Raw genomic sequence first — 22,289 nt, forward strand, 5'->3', positions numbered from 1 at the left:
TTGTCTCTCTTATGGCCAGGAGCGCCTTTCAGGACGTCTTCCCTACCTAGATCAGCACAGAATGATGTGCAACATTTGTAGCTCTTTCCCTGCAATAAAAATATCCATTCACTGACTGCATGCATTTGAGAAGGGAACAGAAAATGTTTTTTTTTAAGAGACAGGAATGTGTCTAAGATGGACCCGGGAACGTCCTGAGCTGACAGCGGCTGGGGCTCTCTGCTCCGTAGCACCGTCAGCTGCGATTAAGCCAAAGTGACAAGTTTAAGTAACTGACGGCTTGTTGGCGATCCGAGGGGAGTGAACCTCACGGTGGCTGGGAAAGTCCTTCACGTTATCTGATGTGTTCTGTCCGCTCTTTGCTTCCAGCCCGGGGGTTCTTAAGGACCTGAAGACGATGGGTTCCGTCTCCCTTTTTATATTCTTCATCACTCTCCTGGTTCTGGCCAGACAGGTAAGGTGGCCCACGTCCTGCCTGCTTTCGCTGTAACAGTTACATTACAACGCGCCTTACCTAGCAGCTGGCTGAAGGTTGAGAGTCCCAGGCCAGATTATCACGCCTGACAAATTGGCACAGAATTTCAATTTGAAAATTAACAAAAAAACGTGTTACTTCTGCATTTTTTTAATGTAGCATGATCACTGGCATTGTAAGTACCTTTTCTGAAGGCTGATCTTATTACATTGCACAATGGTTATTTCTGTCACTGACTGTATGTGCCTGCTATGACAATAAAGCCCACTTTATTATTATTATTATTATTATTATTATTATTGTCGTTTGACATAAATGCCCACATGACTTCACTGAAGCGCATATTCAACTATCCAGTGAAATGTTTGATGTTTCTGGTGCAGTGAACAGGGCTGAGCCTTGCCACATCCTCCTGATTAGAGTTCTCACATACTGTATGTTAAGCAAATGGAGCATGAAGCCTCGCAGTGAGAGTCTGACTTACGCTCCCTGTAAGGACCTCGTGGGCGGCGCTGCCGCCAAGTGATTTTGGGCCCTACATAGGTGTATCGTATTGGGCCCCCAACCCAGACCAATCCGAATATGTTCCAAATAGGGTTCTTGGAATCGTCATAACTTTCCCTGCTTTTACGTTACCCCTATATGAAGGATCTAGTTTGCGTCAGCGATCGGTTACCGCTTCCACTCCCAAGGGTCAATTTAACAGTGTGGGAAGACTATTTTACAAAAGCATTGTTGAGAAAACATTTTACAGTAAACATTGCGTGTATTCCTTTTAATTAACACTTTATACAGTACTCATATTTACCACCTGAAATCGCAGTGGTATTACTAGAAAATAGGCAGAAAAAAATATTTATTTCCTGTAACATGCAACCTGACAAGAGCTCCCTGGATCCTGGTGCATGATTTAATTGGGTCATAATACATGCATCTTTCAGAGCTTGACACCAAAGCTCAGTCTGAATAATTGTGTCGCCGCTGAAATGTACCCAGGACATTCTCCTCAGAGACTCAGAGCCTATTTAACGCTTTCTCACTCGGGGAAACCCTCTCCAGATCCGTTCCTCTCCGCACGCTCAGTGAGTCTTTCATCACCACAAAGGCTTGAGGTTCTTTTGGGCGGATTTAGAACACGTATCTGGGCTGACATGCTGGCCTGCTGTTGTCGGGCCAAAGAACAGCCCATCGTCTTGACATAATTAAAACAGACAGCCTACTTCAGGTTACAGTGCAAAGACCTTCATTTATAAAAAAAATGGGGCTTGCGCCTTCATGCATTTATAGACCGAAGCCGTGTCGTCAGATTTTCGGAGACAGTATCTACACTCACACGGGGTTCAAGTGTGGGTTTTTCTCTGCAGACCCAAATGAGGAGCTCTTACGTAACTGGAATTTGAAGCTGATTGTGGTTTACAGAGGGTCCTTCCGATTCAGATGAGCGATTATCATTTTGCCATATGCACGGCTGATTGAAAGCTAATTGCTTTGAAATGATTATATGGTTAATAGAGCCAAGGCTTGTGATTAATGACATATTAATGGGCACGTCATGCTGCATTTATATTATACTACCTTATATGGGAGCAATTTCAACAATATTGTTATTATGTTTATTGTTATGCAACATAATCTTAATTTTGCTTCATTGCAACACCTACTTTATATATTAATCCATTTTGTAATCCTGTTCTTTTAGTTTATTAATGTCAAAAAATACTTGGCAGGTTGTTCTTCTGGACTAGTTATTAGGTCAGAACATTACCTTTAAGTCAGTAATTGCCAACTCATTTTGGCCAATGTCCCCTTTGCTGATAAACGTACCCATTTCACCTGGGAAACAGGAGATAAGGAAATTTAACACAACTGAGAAAGGAAAATTAGGTCGTTGAACAGCCTATAGGTTTTATACATGTTTGCTACTTGGTTATATGGGCAAATATAAATTAAATTGCATTGAGCATCCTTATATAGGCAAGGACAGTTGTGTTGATACATTTGGGAACACTGATAGGGAGGGACTGGAATCTGTATGCTGGTGGTTCTCATGGTCGAGTGAGACTCCCAGTCGTCAGATATCCCCAAACCCAGTAAGCAGAGTCCAAGCACCCCCTTAACGGCCGTGAGGGTGTGGCAGAGGCAGGGACGGATTACGGACCGGGCCAGCGGGGCCGCTGCCCAGGGGCCCTTGGGGTGCAGGGGGCCCGTGGGGCCCCTAGCCCAAAACAATTTGCAACGCTTATCAACAATGTATTTTCATTTTTCTATTTTAGAGGGCCTACATTCTTTGATCCTCTGCCTACAAGGGCCCCTGACCCTATAGGGAGGGCGTTTGGCCCTTGAATTGTGGTGGTTGTGGTGGTGGTGCTGGTGGTGGTGGGGGGGGCCTCGCAAACGTTTTGCCCAGGAGCCCACACAACCCATAATCCGTCCCTGGGCTGAGGTCACCTGTGATGTGGGATTGTAATGTGTAATGTAATGTGTAATGTCATTGCTGCCTTATGTGAGGAGGGGATAAGAATTACGAATGATTTTGGTCTTTTTGGAGCCTTAGATGGAGCCATGTGCTGATTTGGTTCCTGCTACACGATTAAATAAACCAGCCCAGTAATAGAGTATGGTGGTGTGTGGTTCAGCGGATTAGAACCCTGGACCTATAATTGGAAGGTTGTCGGTTCAAATCCTAGGGTCCGCCAAGTGATTTCACTGTCGGGCCCTTGGGCAAGGGCCCTGGTCAGTCCTGGGACTGGCTGGCCCCTGCTTTCTGCATTCTACACCAAATTGTATAAAAGCATCTGCTAAACAAATTCAATGTAATGGAGTAACGTCATTGAGAAGAACTAGCATTAAGCTGGAAACTCTACCATGAGTGTGTTACTGGATATGTGCTAGCCTGATTGGTTAGCCAGCACAAACCATACCCAGACAAACCTGCAACCAAACTGGCAAAACTCTCTCTATGGCTCTCCCTAAGACCCAGCTTTTTTTCTTGTCTTGTCACTACAGAAAACCATGTGACCGGATTTTTATACAGTTCCTTTACCTCTGTGTCCTCTTGTAACAGAATGAATATTACTGTAGGTTAGACTTCCTGTGGAAGAACAAGTTCAAGAAGGAGTGCGAGGAGATCGAGACCATGGAGAACCTGAATCGCGTGCTGCTGGAGAACGTCCTGCCGGCCCATGTGGCGGAACACTTCCTGGCCCGGAACTGGAAGAATGAGGTGAGGCTGGTGGGCCGGTGTGTAAGCTTGTTGGCTTAGGGATCTCTACCTGGATCCAGAAGGTCATGAGTTTAAATCCCATGGTCATCAAAGTAATTATATCACCATTCACCCAACGCTGGATGAATGATGTGAGGCAGGTGGGCCGATGTGTATCTCAGTGGCTTTAGCTGCTAATTTTGTCTATTATAAACTATGAAAGGTTTATAATACTATTGCTTTGCGAGTAAACGACACGTGAAGGGACTGTTGAAATTTATTTTTTATTATGTTTGTAGAGTGATTCCCTTGCCTGTAGTGCAATTCTACACATTGCTTAGGTAGATTTTCTAAAATAAAATGACACTTATAAAATATATGTGCGTGCTCTTAATCATACATTGGTTAATGTTATGGATCTTCTAACAAAAAATGTCTTTTTAAGTATTGAAAGGCTCACTGTGGGCTGGAATAGCATAAATCGGCAGTGGATTCTTGATTAACACCTGCACAGACACCTCCTAGAGACGTGATGTGGTTTTCTGCTGTGCCCAGAGACGGAAGGCTGCCTTTTCATCATCTTTCTGCATAGTAGCTTGTCTTCAGATGGGAGAGCATATTGGTTTTTCCCAACTGCTTCAATGCTTAATGAATCCATCACAAAAAAAGAAAAAGATCCAGAATGGTTCTTATCTGTGAGCCCTGAATTCGCTGTGCTCCCTTGTGACCCATCTCGTGTTCATTTTTTTCAGGATCTGTACCACCAGTCCTACGACTTGGTCTGCGTCATGTTTGCCTCCATTCCCGACTTCAAGGAGTTTTACACGGAATCCGATGTCAATAAGGAGGGCCTGGAATGCCTCCGACTTCTCAATGAGATCATCGCGGATTTCGATGAGGTATTTTAACCATCCAGCATAGGTTAATTATACACTGCGTATTTCAGTTTCAAGCTGCTATCCGATGAATGGCAAATTGCACCTTTCACACCTTGGCGGTGTTATCTGGTATGTCAGATATGACGCTTGAATATCAGCAACCATGATTGTAGCCGTCTAAGGCACACTGAGGCAATAACAGAATTCCAAGCCTGTTCGGCCCTCTCCCCATCAAGGGGGGGTTGGTGTGTGGTTCAGTGCGTTAGGCTGCTGTTCCTGTGAATAGAAGGTTGCCAGTTTGAATCCTGTGGTTGGCAGAAGAGTCACATTGCTGCTTGGCCCTTGAGCAATGCACTGAACATTTAAAAAAATTTGAAATACACAGCCCAGTCAATGGCTCAGCAGGCTAAGTCTGCATGCCTGTGGTCAGAAGGTTGTTGGTTTGAGCCCTGACCTTGGCAGAACAATCACATGGGCTATACATGAAGTAGAAAGCAGTCCAGTATACCATGTTCTTGTGCAAATGATGAATAAAGTTTTCATTTTGTTTTCAGTTACTCTCAAAGCCCAAATTCAGTGGCGTGGAGAAGATCAAAACTATAGGCAGCACTTACATGGCGGCCACTGGGCTAAATGCAACGCCGGGACCTGAGTACACCCAGGTAATCTACACTTTGCAGACCTCAGGGCTCCCCGGGATTTTCCTCTTTTAAGGATCCATCGGCAAGGCTTCTAACATTGGAATTTTCCTCATCCATAATGTATGACAAATTCCTGTCACATTCCGAGCTGCATCACTTCAGCCATTGTGTTGTTAAGTTCAGTCATGCACTGTAAGCAGCGTCGTCTTGATGTGCTTCCTCTCAAGAACACAATGGCTGACTGTCCATGGTGATGTCTGGTGGGTCCGCCACTGCGTGAAGGTCACATTCAAACTGGGAGAGTTTTGATGAATTTTTAAATGAACTGATTATCAATCAGTTCATAGTGGCAGGTCACCTTAATAGGAAATAGTTGTTTCCCTTCAGCAGAATTGCATGAAATTGTTAAAATTTAAATCTTCACAGCAACCCTGTATTGGGTCAGCGGTTATGGAAAAGGGTTTGGCACTTAGGACATATACTCTTAAAACTGTTTCTTTTTTAACATTCTACCAGACATGCTTAGTTTTTGATCTTTTCCTTAGCATCACTACAAATGTGCATCATTGAAGACGTGAACCACGCTTCACTTCTTAAGAGCTTTGTAAATATGAAAGCCTTTCGCTCCAAAATGGTTGTTTCTGAAACCTTCCTCAAATCTGCCGGGCTTTTAAATGTCAATATATCCATTAAATATAAACCCAATTTCCTGGTCAGGCTCAATTTATTACCAAATTTCCCTTCATTCTTCCAAAATGCTCCAGAGATTTAATATGTACCTAGAAATGTTATATTAATGGGCTTCAATGAATATTGTCTGTCATCCACAAGGAAAAATGAACTTTGAGAAATGTTTTCTGTCAGCAGATTCATTTTGAATAGTTTCTTTTGGCTGTTTTTGATGTACAGAATTCCGTGTATCTATATCCTTTAAAGGTTTTACTGCATTTTAGGGCTCTGAGCTTCCATTGTCCTATTTTCCAGTGTTGAATGAATGTGTTTTGAGCAGCGGTTTGCTTTTTAGACAGAGGAGGGCTCCGAATCGTGCTTCTGTCAAAATATTTTATTTATAAATTTTACTTCATGTTTTGTGCAATTTGTTTGCACCAAATAAACAATCATCATTGTTTTTCAATGAAGATATAATGCATAATATTAAATAAAGTGGAGAAACACAGACCCTCATGCAAGTTAAATATGAGTTTCACAGCCAGAATAAACAGGTGACAGATTTTATAATTAGATGATTTTAAAAATGAGCACAAGTTATTTTTCCGGGTGCAGAAGGTTAGCTAGTTGGGGAAATCCAGGTGTTTTTGCTGAGGATTTTTATTTAGTGACAAAGTAATTTGCTCATCCGTTGCTTCAGTTTGTCTGAGAAATAGCTGCACAAGAGCCAAGCATAGGTAATATTTTTGTTTTAAATAACAAAACTCAATGACATCCATCCATCCCTCCAGAAAGAGGTCTGAGATCCAAGTGCAGAGCTAATGGCTTTAAAGCCTGACACTGCGGAATGACAAGCTCCAAAAAACATATCCCAAAGACCAGGTTGAGAACAGGGACCAATACAGGTCAAAGTGGGTACCAAGTCCAAGCCACATTCCAAAAACCAGGTTGAGAACAGGGACCACATTCAGAGACCAATACAGGGCAAAGTGGGTACCAAGTCCAAGCCACATCCCAAAAACCAGGTTGAGAACAGGGACCACATTCAGAGACCAATACAGGGTAAAGTGGGTACCAAGTCCAAGCCACATCCCAAAAACCAGGTTGAGAACAGGGACCACATTCAGAGACCAATACAGGGCAAAGTGGGTACCAAGTCCAAGCCACATCCCAAAAACCAGGTTGAGAACAGGGACCACATTCAGAGACCAATACAGGGCAAAGTGGGTACCAAGTCCAAGCCACATCCAAAAATCAAGGACAGGAAAGACAGTAAGGAGTCACCGAACCGTTGGAGCACGACAAGTCAAGTTCAGTAAGGAGCGGGTTCAGTGACTCACACTCACACTCGAAGAACTTCCTGCAGAGGAGGCTGCTTCACCTCCCTTTGTGTTAATTAAGAAAAGGGAACCAGATGTGACTGGGGGGTGGACTACTGAATAGGGGCAGATCCTGTACTTCTGTGGCCCCTTATCCAGCACAGAAGCAGGAACCTCAAACCTGGAACCTCTCCGAAAGCTTGGGACGCCCCGGGCACTGGGGCACCATCACACTCAATCACACCTCGGAGGCAGTGAGATGATTTAAACCCATACTTGAATCGATTTTCTCTGCATTTCCATCTGTTGGTGGTCATTCATAGCTGGCACTGCCTGATCCGAACATGATGGATGTGGTTCCTGCTGAGACAGACATGCACAGACAGATCCTGATGTTCTCTTCTTTGTCACTTTATGCACAAGCAGATCATTGTCTACAAGTGTATTTTCCGGCTAGCCGTCCAGCAATCGCCCGCTGCCACACACATCCACCACAAAAAGAGTTTATCATAAGATGATCAACAGCGTCAACACACCCGATCGTATGTTCATCCATCCATCCATTTTCCAAACCGCTTATCCTACTAGGTCGCGGGGGGTCCGGAGCCTATCCCAGAAGCAATGGGCACGAGGCAGGGAACAACCCAGGATGGGGGGCCAGCCCATCGCTGGGCACACTCACACACAATTTACTCACACATGCACACCTACGGGCAATTTAGCAACTCCAATTAGCCTCAGCATGTTTTTGGACTGTTGGGGGAAACCGGAGTACCTGGAGGAAACCCCACGACGACATGGGGAGAACATGCAAACTCCACACACATGTGACCCAGGCAGAGACTCGAACGCGGGTCCTAGAGGTGTAAGGCAACAGTGCTAACCACTGCACCACCATGCCGCCCCCCATTGTATGTTCAGTGAACAGTTTATTAGTTTGCTTATTTTATACCTCATTGAAAATGTTAGTGTCGTATCTTGTGAACTGACATCCCAGAGAGTAAAGGTTTAGGGTGTGTGACTCAGCAGGTTAGGACTCTTTGCCCAATGATCCGAAGGTTGTTGGTTTGAATCCTGGGCTGGCAAACTCATGCTGCTGTTGGGCCCTTGAAAAAGGTCCTTAACCCATGATTGGACCTGGGGTGCAGGACCCTGGCGGACCCTGTGCTGTAGCCGCCAAGCTTGTCCGTGTGTCTGATGGAGCATAAAATGGGATCAGTGAAAAGACAATTTTTCCCCATGTGGATGGATATAGTAACATATCTCTATTCTATTTATTTTCAATGTATTTATTTTCAATGCGCTTTTTGCAGTATGCTACTGGCCACATGTGCGAATTGCCCAACAAAATGTGACCGTAAGGATGGTGAATATATGCACTATGTGGTCTGAGCTGGGAGTGCACACAGGGTTAACCCTGGCCCATTTTATAGTATAGCAATCAACCCGGCTTTCTCTGGAGCGGCTCCAGCTGAGACAATCAACATGAAACGGTCCATTTTTGGTGCATTATCAGTATTAGAGAGAGTCCTGTATTAGAATGAGCAAAAAAGGGGGAATTGACGTTAGTATTTCAGATATAAAATGCTAAATATCAAACCAGGACTGCGAGCGGAAGATGCATTTTTATAAAGCAAAAATACATAAAGCTGGTAAATCACGCAATTTCATATTTCTCAGTTTGGCTTATTATCCCCAGGCGAATGTTGATATAAATGAGAGAGAATTTAATCCTTGCAGCGTGCATCTCCTATTTAGCCAGCTCTAGATTATAGACGATGGAGTGCGAGCCTCCGCAGCTTAACAGTGTCACACGAGCTCCGCATCTCAGTCTCGAGTTCCTCAAGTGACGTCAGTCCTGCACTGCACCCTCGTTCTCTCTCTGTCACCTCCGCCGGCAGTGAAATTGTCAATATGATTGTTCCTCTCCATCCTGCTGTTTCTACATACGAGATCAGATTCCGACCTGACGTTAGGAAGCCTGGTTGAATTTTGTGGTGGTATATTATTGTATTTCAATATAGCCATTCACTATTATGGCAAGACAAAATGAATTGGCTATTTTTGGAACAGTCACAAACGGAGAATGCATTGTATACAGCCAACACACCCTAAGCCCAGGGAATTGAAGTGAGGGAGGGGAGATGCTTATTGTCCCAGAACCTGCTGAAACAGAAACAGAACTCTGTGCTGTAGTTTTAGTTTTCAGTGGATAAAAAATTTGCCTTATGGTTCCCCTGGGATGGGACCCTTTTATAAAAATAAATACGGTGTTAAAAATACTTCTGGTGGTTGATTACAATGAAATACAGCTGATCTACAGTCCAAACAAGTAGGTACCTAAAGATAAATAATAGTAACAGTATTAGTGTAACATAATGGCCCTCTGTGAAATTGAACAAATGCAACTGAATCAATAAGAAAGTAAAGAGATTTCAGGAAAATGGAACAACATATTTGGTTCTTCAAAGTGGCTCAGAAAAAAACCAAATGGACAAATGATCTTGAATATTGATTTTTTTTTCCTGTTTTTAAAACTTGAAAACAATTTGTGGCGAAATCTGACTTCATTTATTGGATTTATGTACCAAATAGACAGTAGAAAGCTTTTTAATGTCCTTCGGTGTTAACAGAGATCATCCATTTATGGATTTATACACCTTTATTAATAGTTTTAGGAGCACAATATGATACCTAATATGTGAAGTCACGTGAAGGTATCGAGATTTATGAAAAAACAAGTGGAACAGGGGAACAAATCACAGTTGAGGAATTATTTGAAAGCCAAAATATATATTTGCTGCAAATCAGCAATGGAAGTATAGTAATGATGCTGACACTTATAGTGTTTAAAAAGTTTTATATAGAAGGGACGCGTTATGTTTCTGTAACTTGGACATCTATTAATAGCACAATCCTCTGGAGGTAATACTTCAATATCTATATCCAAAAGCACGGCTAACTTCACGATTTCCTGCTCATTAACACAAAGCAATTCAGGGTGTCCATTTTATTTAAATGTTATTGAAATTGAGTTTGGAATGAATTTCTGATAACGTTTTATTCAGTTTATGTTTATGCCATATTTATCTATTTATTACATCACATTAAGTGTGTGTTTGTGTGTGTGTGTGTGTGTATTATACTGTATATACACACAAACCACTCCATTCATCTTCCAATCACTTATCCCGGTCATGGACATAGAGAGACCTGGAGCCTGTCCCAGACACGCAAGGCACAGGGCTGTGGTCCACCGTGGATGAGATGCCAGTCCTTTACAGAAGGCAATTTAGCGATGCCAGTTAGCATCACTATGTTTGGATGTACTTACTGCAGGAGGAAGCCTGCGTGACCGAGAGAGAACATAGAAACTCCAGACACACACAGAGCAGGCCAGGCGGAGTGAGGTCACAGTGCTACCCAGTGAGCCACTGTTTATATCACATAGCTTTTTATTTAAAAGATGAACTTGTGTATAAAAACCCGTATAACACACCTGGGAGACCTTTGCTAGCAAACACCAGTCCATGTTCACTGAATGATCTCAATGTTGCACTTCCTGCTGATTTGAATAGCTCTCTTATTAGGTTCTTGCTTTGTTTGGAATATTTCATGTAGCTCTTGATCCAATACTGCTCACACTTGGCATTCATTGGAAACTCAGCTTAGTAACACTTATGCCGAGTCAACTCCTTGGCAGCCATTTGTATGTAATATGTTATTTGTTTAACTTATACATCTCTTTGGATAAAAGTGTCTGCTAAAGCGAATTCGCCACTGTTGAAGTATAGCATTCATACACGCTGACATTGATGTGCTCGTTGACGTACATGGGCCTATTTCATTCTCAGGAGCATGATAGACAGTACATGCACATCGGCACCATGGTGGAGTTCGGCTTTGCCCTGATGGGAAAGCTCGACGTCATCAACAAACATTCCTTCAATGATTTCAAGCTCCGAGTCGGTGAGTACATCTGATATGCATCTGGTTTCTCTCTAAAACAAAACTCAACTGAAATCGTCTTCTTAAAAATATTTCAGTTTTTCAGTTTTAAGGGGGTTTGTCTAAGGGTTTGCGCAACAAACATTTTCTTAATACGACTCTGTAAATTCAACGCTATAATGTAAGTCTGCATTCGTTTATCACTGGACAAAATCCACGCTCAGCTCTTCTCGAGACCATGTTTACACTGTCCTACTTAAAAAGTAAAATGTATCCATGTGATAAAAATTGTATCGTATGGTGGGAGCTCTGAGACAGACGCTTTTCAGGGAAATCTGAGTGCAGCAGGAAATGGCCAGCGGGCACTCAAATGGGTAGGGTTAGGGTTAAAAGTTAGGATCCTTAATGGCCCCACCACCTAGGCTGCTAGATAGGGGACCTTGGTCCTACTCGGAAACATGCTGCGAACAGCTGTGCCGCTTCTCCCCTTAGGCATCAATCATGGCCCCGTGATCGCTGGGGTGATTGGAGCTCAAAAGCCACAATACGACATCTGGGGAAACACAGTGAATGTCGCCAGCCGGATGGACAGTACCGGAGTGCTGGGAAAAATACAGGTAGCCATTGTTTAGCTACTGATAAAAAAAAAAAATTCACAGCTTTTTAAGGTACGCTTTGTGATTTTTTATTTTTTTTGTATTATTATTATTGTTATGATTTCTTACGTTTTTGCTTTGTGTGTTAATATTAAAAGTATGAGTTCTTTTTGTATTGGATATTAAAATCTGTTGTTTGTATTTCGGTGCTAATTTTACTCATGGTAGTCAATTCTAGTAGCTTCGCTGGTAATACTCTGAGCGTCTATGCCAGTGTTTGCCAACCCTGCCCTAAGGGACCCCCAGCCAGTCCACGTTTTTGCTCCCTCTCAGCTCCCTACCAGACAGTCCACGTTTTTGCTCCCTCTCAGCTCCCTGTCAGAAATCCACGTTTTTGCTCCCTCTCAGCTCCCTGTCAGACATTCCACGTTTTTGCTCCCTCTCAGCTCCCTGTCAGACATTCCACGTTTTTGCTCCCCCTCAGCTCCCTGCCAGACAGTCCATGTTTTTGCTCACTTCCAGCTCCTTACTTCCTACTGCTCTATGCAACCACAGGGCTGTAGCAGCCTCATTAAAGCCCTGCTTCAGCAAAAGCCCATTTCTCTGAGCAGTAGTGCAGGAGGTTCGGAGTTGGACTGAGTGCTTTTTCCTCATCTTCTCCCCACCTGAAGGTCACAGAGGAGACGAGTCGAGTCTTGCTGACCCTGGGATACATCTGCTCGTGCAGAGGGATTATCAATGTGAAGGGCAAGGGAGAGCTGAAGACCTACTTCATCCACACGGAGATGACAAGGTCCCTCTCACAGGGGAACGTCATGCCATAAACACGGCGATGGAAACCAGCCAGAATGTGAGGCGCCCGCGATCACTGACATCTGTAAATATCTCCGGTTCATCCTTAGATGCACGAAACCTTGGATGTATTTACATATGGTACCAGTCTTGCAACATCTCATCAGCAGAGGCTACATGTTGGGTACAGTGGGTAGAGGAGACTGACGTTTTGTAAGAAAATGAATGAAAGAAAAAAAAACAAAAGCGTTTTGATGTTTTAATGTCCTTGTTTTGTATAATATGTTCATTAAAGGTTTGTATGCAATTCACCTTGTTGTCTCATCTCTCAGGTTTAACTTGACGCAGTAAATGTAATAATATCGCGCTGTAGTTACTGGTAGAGGAGATTTCTAATTATGCTCACATGCCAGCAGGTGGTAGGAATTGGGCAAGAAGCCCACAAAATTGCCATCTAAAAATGAGTGGATCCAGTAAACGTATATTTAGTTACATACATTTATTAAGCAGAACAGGGACCTGGAGAAGTGTGGGGGGGGCAGGGGGCATTCTGGAAAGAGAGGAGCAGGCAGCAGGGGGGGTGGTGCCCCTCCTCCAGCTGGCACTTATCGTTCCTGCACCGTGTCACGTGACTCGCCGCGTGAAAAATAAAGCGGATTAGCTTGGGATGCGGCTCACTGGAGCATGAGGCTGCCCCCTAGGCTCTGGCAGGAGAGGCGGAGCTGTGGACATCGACGTCAAACAGACCCGAGGCTGGGAGGGAAGGTGGCTGTTCGGTGGTCTGAATGAGTGACGAATGGAGCAAGAACAACACACTCATCTCAGGTGTTTAAATGCCCCCCCCCCCTCCAAAATAAATGAATCTTGGCTGTACATGAAGATATTCTTCTACTCGTTCGCCATTGCCAGTTTGGCTTCTCTCACATAGTGATAGCTGCTGACATAAATAACCGTTTGAACGCAACAAAAATACCCAGCGAGACAAGAAACAGGCAATTAGTTAAAACAGTGAAACACAGCAGGAGATTTCAATTCTAGATGAGATCCATTACCAGCACATCCTCCAAATTAGGCATTGTTTCACTGAGTCATTATCAAGCTAAAGTTTACAAACATTTGGTATGAAAGGTTATAAATTGTAACCACAAATTTCTCATCATATACTCTGGTAATAATTCAGTGATAAAAACGTACCATGACAAAAGATGCAACAGTGAATTACTTTCAAATACAATTTATTTTTTAAATCTTTTTTGTCATAGATGTGAGTACAAAAATAAAGGCTGCATACTTTTAAAGAATTTAATTTCATAGCTAATGGAATCACAGCATACTGAAGGTAAGGATCCATTCTCAGAGCGGCTGGGCTATTTTAGTTGACTGGTCATTCCTATTGACCAATACAATGGATGAGCCGTTCCTCAGCTTTATGACACCTATTTGACGTCACAGAGCAGGGCCACACCACGGAGAATCCAGTGTTCTGGTGGTACCACGGTCCTCAGGTCAACTGCAGCAATGTAGTTCAGATCCGTCCTTACAGGTTTCTTGTAAATAGGACACGAGAACAGACGGGAGTCTTTCAGACCTGGACGGAAATCAATGAAAGAAAATATTACAGACAAAACTATAAATTATAGCTATTTTAGTGGAACGCTATACTAGCTTGGCAAATGTTTGTACCATAACAAAATGAAACTAGAACATTTCAGGTTCTAGGATAATGTGATTTTTGTAAAAGCCTTCAATTAGCTTTAGAGTTTTACTGTGAGAAGAGTTTGAGCACAAAATGAATTATGAAACATTTATGGAAGCAAGGCAAATAAAAGCACAGGCTAACACATCACCACGGTTTTTTCAGTTGACAGTATTCACCCAGGAAGATTATTTTTGTTTGGGTCATTCAGTGTATGAGATGACAAAGTGAAATGCAATCACAAAGGACGACAAAGGCACAGGGAAACAGACCGTTATTTTCCGCGTACATCCTGATGACGGGCATCATCTCGAACAGCACTTTGGGCTTGGAGTCCACCAGTTTGCAGTTCCGGCGGTCCCACCCGGCACCCTCGAGATACAGGCCATACACATAAACGCCCTCAGCGGGCGGCTGGCTGATGTCATCTTTCATCCACTTTGTGACCTCGTTGCACAAGACCATGCGGTCCAGGGCCCAGCCTTTGTTTGCGCGGGTAATTTCCTGTGTGAAGGACGAAAGCACAAGAATGACGTGAAGCACTGATTTTTTCCCAACTGGCTTCACTACACAAACACATACAACACAGATTCAGTGTGGTTCCACTGAAATTTAAAAGACATGTCATGCACTCCTTCCCAGATGGGTGTTTGGGAGCCTTTAAGTTTACAGTCACTTGTCAAGGTCAGCTGCCTTTTACGAGCTTTTTTTCAAGCTTCTAGCTGATAACGGACTGAATGCCAATTCATTGTGGAGCTTCACTAATTCCTTATCAAGCTGTCATAAGCACTTTAATTATATACAGAGACAGACCAACGTGAATGTCAATTCTCTTTGACACAACATTGTTGCAACAAAAAAAAAAACAATAATTATGGAAACAGAGTACATCCGTGTATTATCCATTCGCCACACCTGTCTCATGGCTGTCAGAAATCCCTGTGGGTTAAAGAAACCCGTCATCCAGAAGCAGTTCGGGCGTCCTTCAAAAATCCAGGCCTGGAACTGACGGTTTCGCTCCAGCAGCTCAGTAAACCAGAACCCCAGAGTGCTGGAAGCCCAGGATGCCTGAGATGTAACGCGAGAGCAGATGGGACCAGTTACTTCAACCGAGGCGGAGCGCGTCCCCGTAACGCACGTGTTTTTCCACCAGCATGTACCTCAAGAGAAAATCAGTCTATTAAAACGTCGTCACAGGTGTTCAGACTGAATGCCGTGCAAATCAAATCATTCAGAGTCACTTAAAATAGCTTCTCCTGGAAGAAAGACAGCTCAGGGAACTATGAGCCTCAAAATGTCATGATGAGCTAATCACATCTGCATGCAAATTTGCATTTTCGAGACAGACCTCAATAAACCGCTATTACACTGGACTTGGGACATATCCAGCTAAATTGTACTTCATTTTAAAATAATATTTTTAATTGTGTATGAAAAATTAACCATCATTAACACAGCACCTCACAAACCCTTAGAAAGTTAAAAAAATATAACAAAACGTGAGAGTGGGTTTCAAAGGCGAGATCCAGAACTTGCCTTTTTCCAGCGTGCGGGGATGCGGGCGTCGTACATGCAGTCCAGGGCGTCCCGGAGGTTCTCACTCATGATGATGGTGCCATCGATGGCCAGCTTCAAGTCTGTCAGGGTGTTCCTCACCAGCTGGATGACCCTCTGCATGCGGTCAATTTCCTGCCTCAAGAAGATGTTCATGGGCTGAAAAGGCCCCATCTTCTGCAACCTCTCCCTTACCTGGGAAGGGTCAAGGATTATTATATGTCATTTTGCAAGTGGGTTACATCAGCATGACAAAATTTTCAGCAGCCTCTGTGACATAAGGAAGTTACATAAATTCATACAAAGCAGTGTTTCCAAATCCAGTCCTCAGCGACCCGTAGATAATCCACGGTCTTGCTCTCTGTCAGCTCCCAGTAGGAGAAGTTGAGGAGGAGGAAAAATGAGAACTGTCTGTCAGGGAGCTGGGAGGGAGCAAAAATGCGGACTGTCTGTCAGGGAGCTGGGAGGGAGCAAAAATGCGGACTGTCTGTCAGGGAGCTGGGAGGGAGCAAAAATGCGGACTGTCTGTCAGGGAGCTGGGAGGGAGCAAAAATGCGGACTATCTGTCAGGGAGCTGGGAGGGAGCAAAAATGTGGACTATCCGTCAGGGAGCTGGGAGGGAGCAAAAATGCGGACTATCTGTAAGGGAGCTGGGAGGGAGCAAAAATGTGGACTATCCGTCAGGGAGCTGGGAGGGAGCAAAAATGCGGACTGTCTGTCAGGGAGCTGGGAGGGAACAAAAATGTGGACTGTCTGTGGGCCCCTGAGGACCGTGTTGGGAAACATATAGTCAAGGATGCACATAGCTGCTACGCAAGCTCACCTTTACAACATGCACTTATTTTATGTGTATTTAAAAATTATGAGAAATTTTAACCTTTATCTGTTCATTCCTACTTCGTTTGCAGTATAAAGATTAAAATGCACTGTAAATTCTTGTCATAGCAGCTCAAATGCACATAAAATATGTTCACATTTGCGCTATTACAGCAGTTAATTTACGCACGTATCGCTTTAAAGGGTGAATGCGTACTTGCATACCAGTTATCTGCATCCATGTACAAAGTACAGTTCAGTACAGAGTGGAGAACATTTCTGCACGTCTTGCCGGTGTGATACCTCACCTCAAATGGAACATAGTCTGGTGGAAGCTTCTCAAGCATGTCGTCCGCCAGACGCCCCACCACTGCCTCTCGGGTTTCCCCACCCCCACTGGAGCTGTCTTTGGGCTGGATGCTAAGAATGGTGTCCAGTGCATCTTTAGCTAGCTTGCTCTGGTAAGTGATGTCAGCATTGGGGTGCAGTCCAAACACCTCTGGAGTGTCATAAGCAGGAAGGCCCTGAAATGTCACACTTACATGTTTAGAGAACATCACAGCTGTAGCTTGGCCAGTAAAATAACACATATACACTTAAACAATAATTCACAATATTAAGAGGTATTACCTGCTATTGAGATCTAATACACAGTATCAAGCCTTTGGCTGCTATTACATAATTCAATTTTGATTACAAAGGGGCATGAAACAGATTTTTTTTTGCTGCAGATCCATTTGAGAGCAGATTATTTTGTCAGCTCTTATTTAGAGGACTAAATGGAGTTATTGAGAGAAATATCTTGTGTGTTTGTTTCAGGATGTAAATGTAAATCTACTGTTTCAGAAAAATTGAACACATAACAGACAAGTAACAGACAAAAGGCAGCTAGATAATAAGCAATTTGAATGAAGATACTGGCGTAAGTGCGAGACCTTTTATATTTCAATGACATAAAAAAGATTATACAAGGATCATTGTAGTGAGTACATATTAGGGATGAAAGGTATTTGGACTCACATTTATTAGGCCATAAATATTTTTGTTTAAAATATCCAATTTCTGACACTATACTCTGAGGGAGAGAATATGCTTGCAATGAGTAAACTCAAAATCAAAAGTTCTTTGATAAGGACCTGGTGTATAATGTGATTACTTATTATTTGCAACAGGTAATTTCAATGGAATGCAATATGTATTGAAAACATGAAATTCCCAAAATCATACACAGGGCTACATAAAAACCCAATAAAAGCAAGAAAATAGCCTTAATGGTCCAGAAATCACGCTAATTAATACAATAAGCATAGCTGACTGCATTTTCATAAGACAAGAATCACGATAAGCCTGTGTGTTAATGGTAAATCATTCAGTGGAAAGGAATTAAGGTTGGGTGGAAGTAATGGGAGGGTAAATCCTACCTGGATGTACTGGAGATACTGGTCGACATTGTTGCATTTGGGGACAGCATAGCCCTTGTAGAAAACAAAGTCTGTTCCAAACATATTCTCATTAAACCAGACCTTGGCGAAAGTATTCAGCAGACGCTTGTCGTAGTCGTCAGTGACTCTCCCACCGTACTGAATCTCGCCAATCATGTAGCGCATCGTATTCCAAGACACCCCCTGAAACGATGTCACAGATCATCCAAAGACAGTATATCAGACCAGTAAAGCAACACGAACATGGAGAGAAGACACAAAGATCATGGATAAGACTCTGAGACATCTACTATACTGTTACTGTAAATAGCACCACTGGGAAGGAATACGGATAAAGGGCTTAACATCTCGATATCTCACTTTCTTCACATCCATGTCATCCAGATGGTTCTGCACAAACTGTACGGTGGCATTCAGGTCTGCCTGGTTGAACTCGTAAGGAATGTTCCAGCCCAGAGGGCCATACTTCCGTCTCTCTTGAACAGTGGAGTGCAGGAACGCCACCCCGTAGAGCATAGGTCTCCATTGGATCAGGTTACTGACGTCTAGGAGATCTTGGCTGATGCCTGGCCAAGGAGAGGTCACAGGTTACGTCATTGCAATGTATATCAATTCATGATCTCAAACGTGTAAGTCGTGAAGCTCTTCATGGGCTGCTCCGATCATATCCAAATAGCCCAAAAAACAGCACAGCAAACAAACCTCCGTAGGTTCTCCTCAGTCCTGCCTTGAGTCCCTGGGGTGGCTCATTGGTGAACTTGATTGACATCTGCAGTAGGGTAATGGGGAATTGTTTGTGGACCTCGGTGGTCATCCACAGGCGGAAGGATTCATGCATCGTCTCAGACTCTGTCACCATGTCCATCATCTCGTCCATGAAGCCCAGACCGAGGTGACAGTTTTGTAGGAGGGCCCAGCCTCCCTGTTGACCCCAAAAACAAACAAACAAACAAGCAAGTAAACAGAGCTAAATGGTATAACTTTGTAATTCAACTTTGTCTCAACCAAGTTGTTTTACATTGATTACTGTAATTAACACATAGTAATTCTTCGCAAAGCAGAAGCATGAGAGCCAAAGTTGTCATGGAGTTCTTACATTCGCCATGGTTTGCTGAAGGAGCTTGCGAGCGTGAACTTCTTGACCTTGACCCATCGATACGTAGCGTGTCTCGATCTTCTGCTTCTTACCAAGGGCGATGATGGAGTCGGTGGGGTCAGAGCCCATGGACAGAAAGCAGATTAAAGGGGTACGGGGGTCTGATTCCTCCCACGTCTTTTCCAGGTCCAGGACCACACTCTCTGCATACCTCTCACCCATTGAATCCATGACGTATTTTCGAGCCTTAATGCAATCAATAAGAAATTTGTCATGAGAAGCAAAGAAGCTGCTGTTTCAGAATAAGATTCTCCTTGTCCTCGTTATATCGATGATTGCTACATTCTGTATCAAGAATGATAAAATTATTATATACGATTATGTATGGTGCCACCATGAAAAAAAATAATGTGACTGTTGATTATATGACACAAATGAGCTTAAGGTATTGCAAGCAGGACGCATAAAGAAAACAGTATCCATAGGTACCTGAGCAATAGTCCTGTCTGGGCACCAAGAGCGGATGAGGAGTAGGCGTTGGAAGCAATCCAGGACCTGGTCATACGCATTAGGGATGATCTCCTCCTCTGGGGCATCTTTGTCAAACCAGCTCTTCCACTGTTTCTCATTTCGTCCAATCTATGTGGAGGTGTCAGGCTCAAAGGTCAACCAGATCTCAATAAACTCATTAGCTTCATTTGAAGGGTCGATCCTAAGTGTTGGTGTTTCCCAGCGCTCAAAGCTCGCACTTTCATGTTGACAAACACTCGCCACACAAACGTGCTCCTTATTTAGCAGATGCTGGTGCAGCGAGTTCTAGCTATGATCTTCCGACTCTACTCACTAGCTAATGTTAACATTTTATACAACTTGAAGCAATCATATCCCAAAAAGAAAGAAAGTCAAAGACTGGAGGTCTCTGACAGAAAAGCGGACTGTCTGAAACACCTGATGTGGATTCAGCAAACTTTACGGAAACACGGGGCAGGGACGGGCAAAAAAATTTTTAGTGAGACCCGAAAAACCAAAAAAACCCCACTTTAATTGTACTCCAGACTGTGAACGAAAAGCTAACACATTAACAATCAAAGTCTGTTTGAGTCCATCTCATTTGTTTGAACAGAAAACACAGAACTAATGTTTTCATTTAAGCTACAGACTAACTCCTTCAGTTATAAATAACTGAGGCACAAGTTTCAAACTAAGGCTATTAAACGGTGAGCTGGGCAGACGGTTCCCACGGCGCCTGTCACTCACTCACCTGTCGCCATAATGCGAGATGCATCGAACACTGACACGTTTACACAGAAGACGGGCATATGAGACCGAACTGAAGAGCGTGCGATTTTTCATGGTGCAGCTTTCCAGCTGGGATTCTGGAGATTGCCGCCGGGGGAAACGCACCTGATTGAGGATGTCAGAGAATTGCCAGAGCTTGCTGAGCTCAACCAAGTTCAGCCACGTCATGTCTAGAATCCACTTAGCTGGTTTAGCGGGGCAAGCCTTAAGATCCAGGGATGCACCACCTACAGGAAAAACAGGAAATGTGGCCTGTTGTTATGGATTCCCTAATGTACATGTATAATAGTTTCCTTCTCATATAAATGTAATGTAGTAGGAATATATAAATCGTTTTTTTGTGGACTGCAAATCGGCCCACTAGAGCTGCTTATTTTAAGAGGCAATATTCTCTCGTCTTGAATGATGTGCAATAGGAAAATAATTCTTTAATATCTGAGGTAATAAGTGGTAGACCTCCCTGTTATTAATAGAATTTTCAGTGGAACAGTGGTTCATAAACCCTTTTTACTGACAGTTGTGAACATATAAGAAATTGGACGTCTCCCTAAATTCCTGGAGGAAAGAGATATAAGGTGCAGTCACACTAGTGGGAAAAAATATACGCATTTCATTCACTTCATTATAGCCGCACGATGTGAAAATTTCTCACTTCCAGTTGCTCAGCCAATCAGGCACGGTGTGGGTGGGGCTGACCTTTCACCTCCACCGGCCATGGGCTGTGGAGCAGCCAATTCTTTTTAACTGTCGATTGCCAGAATATAAATTTGTAGGCAGGATAAAAGCTGAACGGGTGACACAGAGCATTCAAATGGGTCTTGAAGGTAGGAAGTTTATTACGGTGCATTTTCCTGATTAAAATCACTGCACCAACACTGGGTGATTCTCAGTATGCATACTTGACCATACTTGTGTCATACTGTTCCCGTTTCACATAACCTTCCATTGCTGAAGACCAGTTTCAATGGTAAGAACAAAATTACAGAGGACGGTAAAAATCTCTGGATGTCATTCTTGCCTCGGCTCAAATATCAAGTATACATGGGTTGCATCCCTGACAAATGAGCCCAATCCCATGATTCATTGTACCCCAAATTCATTAATGGGAGACAAGTCTTGGTATGGACAGATGCTTCCTGTCTTGAAACAAAACGTCTGCACATCCTGGACCACGGTAACTTTTGCTCGAAGCCGCAAAGACGATGCAATTTTTTCCCTGCTAGCATGATGAGTTCAACTAAAAGATGATTGTGAAGATGAGTGAGAGCAGGGTGTGGAAGACGTGTGTGTATTAGCCTGAGAGTAACAGGAATGTGTGCCGGTGTTTCATAGGTGAAGCTACAGTATGCCAAAAAACATTCAGCTCAAACTTGCCCCCTTTCAAGTTCCCCTGTCACTCAGAAATCAGTCAAACGGGGCTGAAGCCTTCGCAGAGCAGAAGAAATAACACTCCCCATGGGGGGGGGCAGCTTAGGGCTTTTCATCAATCCTCATTACACCAGTCAGCAAGGCAATGTGTGGACTTACCTTGTGGCAAATTGCTTCTCTCAGAAGAGACCCTGTGTCACTGGGTAATACATTATATGCCGGTGACGCCATTGTCTTTGCACCTCAGTAATCTCAGACATGATCTCAGAATGAACACTGACACAGGTCTTTTCACTGTGCTTTAAAAACGATCCTTAAAGTTTCAGCTCTCAATGCAATGAATAGCTGACATTATATCATGGAAAATAAACCATAATTTTTACTGGTGTGAAGTAATTTTCCTCTGCGTACATCACCACTAAGCAACCAGAGACCAAAACACTTTTTCTGTTGCACAATGCTTCTGAAAGGAAGGAAGAAAAGGATGAGAGGACTCGG

The 22,289-nt window shown here is 43.4% G+C and overlaps 2 protein-coding genes across 7 annotated transcripts in view; one reads left to right on the forward strand and one right to left on the reverse strand.

Annotated features, from left to right (window-relative positions):
* The window catches only part of adcy2a (adenylate cyclase 2a), a 78,722-nt gene extending 65,895 nt beyond the window's left edge, over positions 1 to 12,827 (forward strand). For 3 of the 4 annotated variants that reach the window (XM_049025495.1, XM_049025494.1, XM_049025497.1), the window contains 7 exons: positions 370 to 454; positions 3,540 to 3,698; positions 4,430 to 4,576; positions 5,110 to 5,217; positions 11,039 to 11,153; positions 11,625 to 11,749; positions 12,400 to 12,827. In XM_049025495.1, coding sequence (XP_048881452.1) covers positions 370 to 454; positions 3,540 to 3,698; positions 4,430 to 4,576; positions 5,110 to 5,217; positions 11,039 to 11,153; positions 11,625 to 11,749; positions 12,400 to 12,552 — 892 coding nt within the window. In that variant the 3' untranslated portion in view covers positions 12,553 to 12,827. Of the gene's footprint in view, positions 1 to 369; positions 455 to 3,539; positions 3,699 to 4,429; positions 4,577 to 5,109; positions 5,218 to 11,038; positions 11,154 to 11,624; positions 11,750 to 12,399 lie in introns of those variants that run through there. The other variant, XM_049025496.1, reaches the window with a different exon arrangement.
* Positions 12,828 to 13,747: 920 nt separating this feature from the next.
* Positions 13,748 to 22,289, reverse strand: part of dnah5 (dynein, axonemal, heavy chain 5) — a 72,890-nt gene continuing 64,348 nt past the window's right edge. For all 3 annotated transcript variants that reach the window (XM_049025492.1, XM_049025491.1, XM_049025493.1), the window contains 11 exons: positions 20,529 to 20,650; positions 19,614 to 19,763; positions 19,125 to 19,370; positions 18,731 to 18,950; positions 18,389 to 18,594; positions 18,008 to 18,211; positions 16,895 to 17,110; positions 15,753 to 15,965; positions 15,132 to 15,284; positions 14,489 to 14,720; positions 13,748 to 14,108 (listed from right to left, as the gene is read on the reverse strand). In XM_049025492.1, coding sequence (XP_048881449.1) covers positions 13,957 to 14,108; positions 14,489 to 14,720; positions 15,132 to 15,284; positions 15,753 to 15,965; positions 16,895 to 17,110; positions 18,008 to 18,211; positions 18,389 to 18,594; positions 18,731 to 18,950; positions 19,125 to 19,370; positions 19,614 to 19,763; positions 20,529 to 20,650 — 2,114 coding nt within the window. In that variant the 3' untranslated portion in view covers positions 13,748 to 13,956. The remainder of the gene's footprint in view (positions 14,109 to 14,488; positions 14,721 to 15,131; positions 15,285 to 15,752; positions 15,966 to 16,894; positions 17,111 to 18,007; positions 18,212 to 18,388; positions 18,595 to 18,730; positions 18,951 to 19,124; positions 19,371 to 19,613; positions 19,764 to 20,528; positions 20,651 to 22,289) is intronic.

The sequence above is a fragment of the Brienomyrus brachyistius genome, chromosome 9 (assembly GCF_023856365.1).
Source record: "Brienomyrus brachyistius isolate T26 chromosome 9, BBRACH_0.4, whole genome shotgun sequence".
NCBI lineage: Eukaryota > Metazoa > Chordata > Actinopteri > Osteoglossiformes > Mormyridae > Brienomyrus > Brienomyrus brachyistius.